This window comes from Bos javanicus, chromosome 18, assembly GCF_032452875.1.
Source record: "Bos javanicus breed banteng chromosome 18, ARS-OSU_banteng_1.0, whole genome shotgun sequence".
Taxonomy (NCBI): Eukaryota; Metazoa; Chordata; class Mammalia; order Artiodactyla; family Bovidae; genus Bos; species Bos javanicus.
Genome location: NC_083885.1, coordinates 21,943,545 through 21,956,308, shown reverse-complemented (window position 1 = coordinate 21,956,308; position 12,764 = coordinate 21,943,545). Strand labels below are relative to the sequence as shown.

Here is a 12,764-nt window from a genome sequence, read left to right as displayed (position 1 = left end):
TATTCCATTGTATACATACATACATAAACATATATATGAAAATGTGTGTTATGTATATATCTCTCACAATCTCTTTACCCATTTTTCCATCAAAAGACACTTAGGCTGTTACCACATCTTGGTTATTATAAATAATACTTGAAACAACATGTGATAGGGGTGCATATATCTTTTCAAATTTGTGTTTTTCTTTAAAGGCTAAGTACCTGTAGTTTGGCTGCTGGATCACATGACGATTTTTAATTTTTAAGGAACCTCCATACTGTTTTCCATAGTGGCCACACCAATTTGCATTCCCGCCAACCATGTATAAGGTTTCACTTTTCTCTGCATCCTATCCAATACTTGTTATTTCTAATCTTTTCGATAACAGTCCTCTGTTTACTAAGGCCATACCCTTAGCCCTCGTGGGGACAGGATCCTTCCCTGGGTGCTGTATCTCAGCCTTAGGAGCAGTGGCTATTCTTACATTCTTTAGAGTTCCCGACACTGCTTTCTAGTCTCTCTCTCATTATTTCAATTCCTCTATCACAATCAGTAAGTCTTTACATCATGCTTTCCCTATTGAAATCACTATGTGGTTTCTCTCTTTTTGGCTCAAACTGATTCATCATGCTACATTATGGATAATTTCTTCTATATTGTAAATAATTTCTTCTCTCATGAACTGTGTCTAATTTGCTTCTCCAGCACAAGGTTTAACTTATTTGTTAAGTTTTAAATTTCAAGGTCAATATTTTCCACTTCTAAAGTTATATATAATTCTCCTTCACATGTCCCTTTTAAAATCATATGCTTTCTTTTGTTCTGTTCTTAGTTTTCTTTAATGTCTTTAATCAGTAAAAAATTTATTTATTTTCTATTTCAGGAGATCTATTATTAGAAATTCTTAGAGATCTAATCTTGTTCTTTGTTGTATTTGCTAACATTAACTCATGGTAAATTGTTCCTCATAGATTAAGTTTTGGATTTTGACCTTATTTCATGGAAGGCTTTTATCTTCAGGACGCAAATATAATCTCAACTGAAGTTGTTTCTTCTATTATTTCTTTATCTTTGTTTGTTTTCTTTCACCAGGTACCTCAAGTGTATTACCAGCTTGGGATCTCTTTTTATATTACATTTTTTGCCTTGAGAATTCCTGGACCATGCAGATTAAATTAAAAAAAAAAAAAAAATCAAACCATAAACTCAAGAAAAGGTAGGCCTATGGTTATGAATTCTCAGGGGAGATAATTTTCTCCTTACCTGAAGCCCATGCTGAGATAAATTTCTACGTTTTTATGCACAATTTGGCAGAAAGTACTATTTAAGGGTTCTGATTTTACTGGATATCATTCTCACTAGTACACACTGGCCTAAACCTCATGTAGGCACCACACCAATGTCCCATTCCCTTGGCAACCAAGGCCAGCAAATCCTACCTGACAGCCATAGCATTGTTTAGTCTTTACTATGTTCTTAGAAATACTGGAGAAATTCCTCTCCTCTTTTAATATCATTTCTCCAATCCAACAGATTATTTTCTGTACTTTCAACAACTCTTTTTCTTCTTTTTGACTTTCCATAAATAGAACACTTAGAACTGTGCTTTAGCAGCTCAAAATTCCTCTAGGCTCTACCCTCTATTTCAAACTGTTTTACGGAGGCACAGTTTCTACCTGTTGCTGTGTACCTTAGTATCTAGTTTTCACTCTGCTTTGGGATTTTGCCCCTGAACACTGTGTTTCTTTGGTTCCTAGCATTGTAGCATGTTGGCAAGTTCCATTTCATCCATATGTCCAAACCACTCTCCAGCTTGTCTAGAAGGGGAGATCAAGCAAATTCTAAATGCTTATTTGTGATGTCTGGCAACCTAAGCTGGTCACTAACTTCTGAGAAATGATGCATAATAAAAACATATAAAGGAAAAACACACATAAAAAAAGCAAGCAAAAGAAAACATGGATAACTAGAATTGATGACTTAAAAACATGATCCAAAGCATACCTCTATATCATCTTTAAAGATAGCTGGGGCAGGTTTGTATTCTGGATCTTCCACATCCCTGTTAAATACGAACAAATGCCATCATTATTGTTCCCGAACTTCAAATTTCCCTTGGCTGGACAAACAAATGGGGTACTGTTGGAAAGACTTTTTAATGTTTTAAAGGTCAGACTGAAGTCTCTGTTCTTTAGCCAGAGGAGCTCAAGTCTATTAGCATGAAGGCAATTACATGGCAAGTCAGAAGAAAGCTAGTTCTAATTTACCCCCAAGTTCACTTATAAATGTGATATTAATCTTAACACAGTCTCTTACTTTTCGCTTTCGGTGAGAAAAGAAACAGGTATAATGAACACCATGTTTCTCTTCAATTGTGTATGCTTAGCCTTTTTCTTCCCTCTTACACCTTCAGAATTTTATGGTCTTAATTGCTGTGACTACTAAGAATGGACAAGTGAAGAACTGATCAAATGAATGGGTGTGGGGAAGGTCCAGTCTCTTTCTTCATTCACACTCTGTTTGACAAGTGCTGATTTATTAGACTATCATTAGCTCGTTTGGATTGTAAACTCCAAAATCTCTTACTACTACTTTATTTAAAGAGAAACATCACTGACATAGAACATGCTGATGTTGACAGAGATATACGGAGAACTCATGCTTCTGAAATGCACGTACCCATCCATATAATCATTTGCCCTCTGTTCCGCAGCAACTGCTTTCTCATCAGGTTTTCCCACTCTTTCCAAGAAGCACAATGCCGGGTCTGCTCGGATAGTGTTATATTTTTCATAACCTAGAGGGACCACCAATTTTGGAGGTAAAAAGGGTAAAAAAAAGAAAAACATGTAAGTATTTCTCATATTTATGATGGGTGATGTTCCTGGACTAAAGGGACCATATATTAAAATGATACAGGTTAAACATTTTCTAGAAATTATCACAAACATTACATGGTCTGACAATAAGTATATTTAGGAATCTAGATTAAATTTATCAGTTACACTGAAAAAGAGGAAAAGCTGATCACATGCAACAAATCTCACGTAAAAACTCTTCCTGAGAGGGAATGTTACATGAGACATGTCCGGGAGAAGCAGTTTATATATGCCACTCACTCATAAGAAAATGTAGTGACTGATGGACAGTTTGAGAGTATATACTTTATACAGTGTATTCAATGGGTGTTACTGAAATAAGGCTGTAAGTGGAAATCAATAAATTAAGACATAGCTGACTTAACAGTATACAGAGATGAAGACTCTACCTATCTTACTTCTCACTTACCATGTTTAAAAACTCCAATAAGGAGTGACTTATCAGCATCAAAATCCCACCACTCAGCTGGAACTTCTGAGTGGTCTGGTTCTGGGACCCAAACATCAATGTCACTTAAAAAAAAGCATGATATGACTTTATGAGTTACTATAAACAAGTCTAAGAGGAGGCAAAAGTTTACACAGCTTCTAAAAAGCATTGTGGTTTTTAACAAAAAGCGGATATAACTTTATTTTATTATTTCCCACAATTATCACCAATTAAAATTATAAAATTGCACAATAACTACAAAGATATCATAAAATGAATTAATACTTTTAAGCACAACAGAAGAAGTAAGTTCCAATAGGTTTACTTTATCCTTAAGGAATAATATTCTTTTCACTGATTTCCTTCAGATACAGACAAAAGGTTCTACCTGATTATGTCAGCAAACAATGTGACCAGAATCATCTGGTTCAAATATTTTATTTTGTATATGAAGAGACTGAGGCCCTAAAAAAGCAAATCAATTGCTCTACATTGTAAAACAAGTTATATCTCTTTTAGACTGCTATTGCTAGGAATAGGAAATCAATCCTGAACATTCATTGGAAGGACTGATGCTGAAGCTCCAATATTTTGGCCCCCTGATGCGAAGAGCCCACTCATTAGAAAAGACCCTGATGTTGGGAAAGATTGAAGGTAGGAGGAGAAGGGGATGACAGAGGACGAGAGGGTTGGATGGCATCACCGACTCAAGGGACATGAGTTTGAGCAAGCTCTGGGAGATGGTGAAGGACAGGGAAGCCTGGCATGCTGCAGTCCATGGGGCTGCAAAGAGTTGGACATGACTGAGTGACTGAACAGCAACAGCAACAATTGCTACGAAGTCACACTGAAAAATGAAGCACTGCTTATAAGCAGAGGAAAATGCAAGTTTTTGATTAATAATTTGATGAAAACACTCAAAGTGCTGTTTTTATGCTGTTTATAATACCATGCCACAAAACGATAATATGATAAGTTACTAAAAACACAATGATAAATCCATGATGCTCTGGTAATTTGGTGGTTTACATTAATATAAAACAACTACAGCACTTATAATTTTATAAATATAACTTTCTTTTCCTTTATCACTTGAAATTATTATTTTCCCAGAAACATTCTGCAAGTAACACACTTCTAAAGTAATATATACCTCTAAAAAGGGAAAGATGCCACACATAAAAGGACTGAAATGTTCACTTCTTTACCAGAGATTCAAGCTACTGTCTCCTTCAGCCTAGCATAGAGTTAATAATGTCTGACAAGGATTAGCAAATATCACTAATTTTTATACAAATATATGTCATTCTTATATTGTATTCAACAGCCAAAGGGGCAGAGATTGAATAAGGCTTGCCTAGTAGCTCAGCTGGCAAGAATCCTCCTGCAATGCAGGAGACCCCAGTTTGATTCCTGGGTTGGGAAGGTCTCCTGGAGAAGGGATAGGCTACCCACTCCAGTATTCTTGGGGTTCCCTGGTAGCTCAAAGGGTGAAGAATCCACCTCCAATGCAGGAGACCTGAGTTCGATCCATGGGCCAGGAAGATTCCCTGGAGGAGGGCATGGCAACCCACTCCAGTATTTTTGCCTGGAGAATCCCCACGAACAGAAGAGCATAGTAGGCTATTCTCCAGTGGGTTGCAAAGAGTCGGACACGACTGAGTGATTAAGCACAGCATAATACCCCAGGGAATCAAAATTCTACTTGAGAATTTCTCTATGAAATTAATGAATTATCAGTTTTCAAAGAATCACAGATATGATTTAAAGACACAACACATAAAAAAAAAACCCCACAAATTTAGTTACATTTCATCTCTTCACCTTAGCATCATAAATTTTATAAATTAACAAAGGACTATGGATGTAAGATATGAAGAGTTTCCTAAGTTGTGTGACAAAAGTTCATCTACAAGTTGGTTATCTTTGGGAACTCAAACTTTCATACAGATATAAAATAAGTGATCAACGTTTCTGGTCTGGTTCACAAGAACCCAATATTTAAGCACTAATATAGTTGAAATAAAAGACAATGACAATGAAAAAGAGTTATAAGTTTTATAAGTAAATAAAACATAAGGAAATCACTTTTTATTTTTCGTGTTTTGCCAGGAGACTGAAAGACATTTTTCAGCATTCTAAAATGCACATCTCATTATATCTTATTTTGCTTAAAAACAGAAGTGTCACAATCACAATATTTTTTAATTTAGTGCAGAAAGAGGAAGAGAGGTTTTCCTGTGATATGGCAAAAGCTGAAAAACAGATGAGGAAAAACACAGTTAAAGAAGATATTTAGTTTTGATTGCATTCCTGGTCAGGATTAATCAAAGCAGAAGCACAGAATGATAAAGGAAAAAGAGGAAAAGAACACTGGAGACAGGATACCCAAAGGGGAATTATCAAGTGGGTCAGATACTGTATTTCCCTATACAAACCAGCAGGTGGCACTCTAAGCTCAAAACACTGTGACATCTGAGGTGGAAGGTTTTTTTCCTTCTTTTAAAGAGTAAAGGAGGCTTCCCTGATAGCTCAGTTGGTAAAGAATCTGCCTGCGATGCAGGAGACCAGGGTTCTAGGGTGGGAAGTTCCTCTGGAGAAGGGAATGGCAATCCACTCCAGTATTCTCGCCTGGAGAATTCCATGGGCACAGAAGCCTGGTGGGCTACAGTCCGTGGGGTCACAGAGTTGGACACGACGGAGCGACTAGTAAAGGGCACTCAGTATATACCTCATCGTTTAAATGTGCCATATGCATGTTAAGTGTTCGTTAACTGCTGGGGAAAGGAATACAATAAGGTGCATATACTCCTGTTGTTAATTTCTGCAATCTCTTGCATAAAGCCTCTGACTTCCCCTGGCCAGATTATCCATTCAAAATAGATTTAAACAGTATTCACTACATGCTAACAATGGCAATAATAAGATAGACAGATCCCTTCCCTTTTGAAGAAGTATCTGCAAAACCTCTTCAACACCTGTGATGAGTGCTGTGACAAGGCACCCAGTTGAGAAGACAGGGAGGCTGATTTGAGGTCACCTGAGTAGTAAGAGAGGGAGAAGGGAGGAAAATGGGGAAGAGAATGTTGCCTCAAGAACACAAAGGCCTGGAGGCAATGAGGGAGTATGTTGTGAGAGAGATGAATACGTTAAAATCCAAATAAAACCCAAATGAGAAACCAGTGAAGGAGAGAATAATGAAAGAGGATAATTCAAAGATCACAGTTCCTAGGAAATCACAGAGGGGTTGAATTCAATCAGAGCAAAGAAAAAGAGGAGCCGATCAGTCAACAACAAATTATATTTACTGATTGTTACTATTTCCCAGGTTCTGGGGCTAGGAATATGATCATCAATAAGACAGAAAGCAGATGTCACCTTCAGTCAGCTTAAATTGTACTGACAGGAGAAATACAATTTAAAAATAAATACAATTTTTAATACTAGTAGGCATCATGAATGAGATAAAATAAGGTTAAGTCATAGTCAGTGACCGGTGGGCTGCTTTAGCTAGAGTGGGCAGGGAAGGCCTATCTGCAGAAGTGAAACCTAAGCTTAGACCTGCATGATGGGAGCAGGCACTTCTGTGGAAAATGAGGGGAAAGAGTATTGCACTGGGGAAACAGCACAGAATGAGCCTAACATGCTGGAGGAACATTGTGGATGAAGGACAGAGTGGAGGAGGAAGGCCCATACTTATGTAGGGCACTATAGGATAGGTCTTTATTCTAAGAGAAATGAGAAGGTTCTAAGAAGAGGAGTGCCTTGGCCTGATTTTTGCTTTACAAAGACCACTCTGGCTTCTGTATCAAGGTCCAACTGTAGAGAGGCAAAAGATGCAAAAATGGGAATTCCCTGGCAGTTCAGTAGTGGTTAGAACCCTGTGCTTCCACTGCAGGGGGCCTGGGTTCACTCCCTGGTCAGGGAACTAAGATCCTGCAAATCGTGGGGCTGTGCCAAAACAACAACAAAAAAATCCAACGACTCTTGAAAAAGAAGAGGCAAAGAGACGCAATAAGGAGGCCATTGTAAAAGTCTAAACATGAGATAATGGAGGCTTGCACTGGGGAGTCAGCAGAGGCAAGAGTGAAAAAGTGCTCAGACTTCGCATATACTTTGTCAAACTAACAAGTCTTCCTGTAGGATTTGAGGAGAAGAGAATAATCAAGAATAATACCAGAGCAACTGGGTGGTAGATTTACTAGGATGCAGAAGGCCCGAATGTGGGAAGGTGGGGAGGGAAGAAAAGGAGATAGAAGATTTGGAAGATGCAGGGGAAGACTGAGATGTTAATCAGATATTTCAAGTGGAGATGTTTGAGGCAGCTGCTTTAGACTTTGGAGCTGAGGGGAAAGGTCTGGGATGAATATGTAAATATGACAGTCATCTATGTATAGATTATATTTGATATGATGAGGCTGCATAGGTTCACCTAAGGAGAAAGAACAGACAAGAAAGCAAGCTGAGGACACAGCTCTTGACCAATCCAACATCTAGAGCTCTATCAGAGGGACTGCTGTTGTTTAGTCTCTCAGCCATATCCTACTCTTGGCGACCCTGTGAACTGTAGCCTGCCAGGCTCCTCTGTCCATGGGATTTTCCAGGCAAGAATACTCCATGGGATCGTCCTGACCCAGGGATTGCACCGGCATCTCCTGCAATAGCCGATGGATGCTTAAAAGCTGAACCACCTGGGAAGCCTCTTTTAGAAGAAGAAGAGCTAGCAAAGGAAAATAAGAAAACCAACGAGGAAAAAAGCACAACCAGGTGGGTGTAGTAGCATGGATGTCTCCTGAAGACATCATTTCAAGAAGGGAGAAAGAGAGTAAGTTCAGAGACATCTAAACTTCACACTCTAGGTTATTAGTGGCCTTACTAAAAATCAGAGTGGAGATATAGGATTAACTGGAATAGGCAGAAGAGAAAATGCAAAGTAAAGAGGTATAAGATTATCAACCCACACAGCTCTCTATTTTTGTGAAGGACAGCAGAGAAATGGATTAGAAGGATGTAGGTATATTATAGTAGGTTTTTTGTTCTTTTTAAAGTGAATGATATTAAGGAATGCTTATATGCCAAGAGAATGAGTCAGTAAAGAGTGGGGGAAATGATGATTCAGGAAACAAAGGTGTAAAATCTTTAAAAGGTAAGAGATGAGTTCCAAGCATAAGGGCTGCTCTTAAGAGGATGAGGAGGAAGATTTCTAGGGCATCCCGAGAGAAGGAATAAATAGGGGGACACATATGACAAGTAGAACTGAAGGTGGCTCTTGTCTGTTTCTATTTTCTTCATGAAATATATACCGAAGTCATTACTGGAGGGGATGCTAGTAGGATAGGAAGATGGTTTGAGGAGAGAGGTATGGAATGGTCCTCTTGAAGAACTGGTAAATGAACTTTCTGGTCATGTTGGTTAAAAAGCTTATTTGTGTTTAATCACATTTGAGATTAATGATCATAAATTTGAAGTGAGTCATTTGGCAGAGTTTGTGTGATTTTCTCCAGCAATGTTCAACTGCTCAGATATAGGCAAAAAGGTAAATGGATTTTTAGGTTTAACATGAATTGGGGTTGTGTCACGTATGTAGAACAGAGGGAAAAGCAGGCAAAGAATTTTAGTGAGTACAGTGCTGGACTACAGAATGCTTATTTATAATGAGGAAAGTGGGGGATGAAAGTGATGATGAATAGTAAGTGGTTAACATGGGGACACCAACACCATGATGAAGCTAGAGAATTACAGTTTTAGGGCTTAGATATGGTAGTAGAGCCCTAAAACTTAAGTTTCCTCCCTCTTACTACAATGAGAGACTTGTGCATCCTCATGTGATCCATCCAATACTTGGTCTCTCAGTTCCTTGACCTTTACATCATCTTTTTTTTCTCTCTACCACAGCCACACATGCACACGGTCATGTACTTAATCTTACCATCACCAATAGCAGCATTATCTCTTCAATCTGAATTCCAACTGTCAGTTCCTTCCAACTCAATTAACTTGGGTACTTTTCACTATAATTCTCCAGCTTCATCATGGTGTCCCCCATCTTACCACTCAGTATCCATCATCACTCTCTTCCCCAGTTTTCATCCCCCACTTTCCTCATTATAAATAAGCATTCTCTCCAGTACTTTGGCCACCTCATGCAAAGAGTTGACTCACTGGAAAAGACTCTGATGCTGGGAGGGATTGGGGGCAGGAGGAGAAGGGGACGACAGAGGATTAGATGGCTGGATGGCATCACTGACTCAATGGACGTGAGTCTGGGTGAACTCCGGGAGTTGGTGATGGACAGGGAGGCCTGGCGTGCTGGGATTCATGGGGTAGCAAAGAGTTGGACACAACCAAGTGACTGAACTGAACTGAGTCCAGCACTGTACTCACTAAAATTCTTTGCCGGCTTTTCCCTCTGTTCTACACACATGACACAACCCCAATTCATGTTAAACCTAAAAATCCACTTACCTTTTTGCCTATAACTAAGCAGTTGAACATTGCTGGAGAAAATCGCATGAGCCCTGTCAAATGACTCACTTCAAACTTATGATCATTAATCTCAAATGGGATTAAACATAAATAAGCTGTTTAACCACCACAACCAGAAAGGAGGGCTTCCCTGGTGTCTCAGCCAGTAAAGAATCCACTTGCAATGTGGGAGACCTGGGTTTGATCCTGGGGTTGGGAAGATCCCCTGGAGAAGGGAAAGGTTACACACTCCAGTATTCTGGCCTGGAGACTTCCAAGGACTGTATAGTTCATGGGGTTGCAGAGAGTTGGACACAACTGAGCAACTTTCACTTCAGATGGTAGTAGCAAGCTGCTACTACTGCTATTTTCACTCTTCTTGTAATTTTCAGTGACAGAGCCAACAATGAGATTACTGATGAAAGGCAACAAATTGACAAGGATTACTCTAAATTTGGTAGATTTTCCTTTCCGTGAATTTCACTGAATAAAGAGCCACTTAATATACAATTTCCTAGTCATTTAACTTTTGCCTCATCATGTTGCTAAAAACTAAATATAAACATGTTATTTACCTTGCATCAACTCCATCAAAAACTTTCTGACACTCATTTCCAATGACTTCTTGCTTTAGATAATACAGCATCCTTACACGAAGCAAAACTCTAAAAATGAGGGGAAAAAATCAAAAGACATTAATCATCATTAAAGAAATTTCATTCATGGGGTTAAAATTTAAAAAGAATTTGTATACAGAATTTTTATAATGAAATAATAATAATTACTTCTGATTAAATTAACCCCATTACTACCATATATATATATATATATATAATAGGTTTCTCCAAAATCTTCACAATCATCATTATTTTAGAGCCAAGTAAGATACAACGAGATCACTTGGAGGTCAGTTTTATTTCTCTCTCTGTTGATGAAAAGTGACACAAGAGGTACCATGATTTGCTGAAGGACACCCTGTAAGATTAGGATTAGGACTGGTCCTAGACCACACTGTCTCTGTATTCCAAATCAGCATGCTTTAAGATTGTTAAAATTCAGAAAAGTAAACTCTTAATGAGTTGTGTTAAAAATACCCTACTACCTACTTATTACAGTGGTGTTTTATATGTTTTTTGTAGCCTTCATCTTGAAGTAGTTGCTCAGGATTGTATTTTCGAAGCCATTCTGCTTTTTGTATATCAAATGAGCTTGTTTGAGTCTTTACTTTCTTCCCTTTTCTACCTCTCGGTACCGGGGCTGACAGGCCTGTTGAAATGAGGACAGATGAAATCAGGGATAATTTGTATAAAGATATTCAGTTTGAAACATTTTTACAATGCAAGTAACTTCTGGAGGCTTTCAGAGGTCTGTGGAGGCTATACAGAGATCTTTGAAACGTTAATGGTATCAATATTAACTCAATTACAAGATAAGTCAATACAATGACTCCACACATATTAACACAATTTCTGCCAAACACCCAATTTAATATCTCTAATTAATCATTCTGATTACCTCTATGTTCCAAAACATTTTTTTTCTAAATGTAAAAACCAAAAGATCAAACCTTTCCCTGTGCTTTACTTTTTGCTGCCTTAGTTACAAAAGTGTAAGTTGTGGCTAAAAGATCTGTTTTCCAAAAGTGTGTTTACTCTTCTTTCAAAATCATGGTATACTTGATGTATCTTTTCAAATATTAATATTTAAAAACTTTTCTTTTTACAGCCTGTTTCCTACAATTACATTTTAACAATTTGTTTTTAGTCTCTCATTCATGTTGGAGACTTTCCTCAGATGTCTGATACTCTTGGTTACTTGCTCACATTTAAGAATGAAAGGAAAACTGATGGGCCGTCTGAATTAATGAAGATTACTGTGGACTCTTTGAAGGGTAATCTGGCTGGCTTTGTCCTGTCATTATCTTTAGGTTTTGCTCTGGTCAGATTAACCAAGGAAAATTTCTTAGTTTTCTTCCTTGAGTATGACACTGTCCATTATACATATTAATTTAACAGCTATTTGGTAAGTCCATGTTGCAAATCCCAATGAAATGCACACCTTATGTTATTTTCTCTAGAGAATAAACAGTCAGTCTTCATATCGTGGCTACATGGAGCTGAAGAGGGTATTTATGGGTCTGATCTCCCTTTCAGACAACATTTAATCAAAGCTCCTGTCTTTTATACCCACTTTCAGAGGTCATGGATGTCACAAACTCCTGAAACTTTTGGCTAATCTCTTAAGCAAAATCAGCTGGTTGTTGCCTTTTCCTAATGTTGACCTAAGATTTAGTTCTCTCTGGTTGGTTAAGTTAGTTACCACTTATCTAACACTCCAAGATTCCAAAATTTGTTTCCTACCCTGTCTACTTTTAAAGGTTTATTCTTATTTATTTTTAAATTATGGAATTAGGCATACACAAAAATAGATGGAATAATACGATAGAGCATTGGGTCCTACCTTCCAACTTCATTATCAATTCACGGCCAATTTTATTTCATCTATATTATGTTTGCTCCTGAACCTCCAATACTATTTTGAAATTAACTGAAGACAATAATCACCTTTAATAAATGTCTGCGTATCTTTTAACATATGTAAAAGACTTCCTAAAAAAAAATAATTACAATACCCTACAACATGTCAGCCCCAAGAAATGCAGTAATACTTACTTAATATTTAGTATTCAAATTTATAATTATCTAATAAAAATAACAGAAAAATTTCCCTTGGGCTGCTGCTTTCAATCAGGATCCAAATAAGGCTCATACATTATAACTGGCTGAGGACATTTAAATCTCTTTCAGATTATAGCAGGCTTTTCAATCTTGGCACTACTGTTATTTTGAGCTGCACAGTTTCTTACTGTGGGTGCTGCCTGTGCACTCATGGCCTCTACCCATTAGATGCCATTAACATCCTCAAAGTTGTAACAACCCCGAGTAAGAGCAAGACTAGGGCACAAAATCATGTCTGGTTGTGAACTACTGATTTATAGATACCCT

General features: G+C 37.8%; 1 protein-coding gene across 14 annotated transcripts in view; it reads right to left on the bottom strand.

The window, feature by feature from the left end:
• The window catches only part of CHD9 (chromodomain helicase DNA binding protein 9), a 226,055-nt gene that overhangs the window by 25,326 nt on the left and 187,965 nt on the right, over nt 1-12,764 (bottom strand). For all 14 annotated transcript variants that reach the window (XM_061387182.1, XM_061387184.1, XM_061387181.1 and 11 more), the window contains 5 exons: nt 10,866-11,025; nt 10,335-10,424; nt 3,274-3,377; nt 2,665-2,782; nt 1,990-2,047 (listed from right to left, as the gene is read on the bottom strand). In XM_061387182.1, the coding sequence (XP_061243166.1) occupies nt 1,990-2,047; nt 2,665-2,782; nt 3,274-3,377; nt 10,335-10,424; nt 10,866-11,025 (530 nt within the window). The remainder of the gene's footprint in view (nt 1-1,989; nt 2,048-2,664; nt 2,783-3,273; nt 3,378-10,334; nt 10,425-10,865; nt 11,026-12,764) is intronic.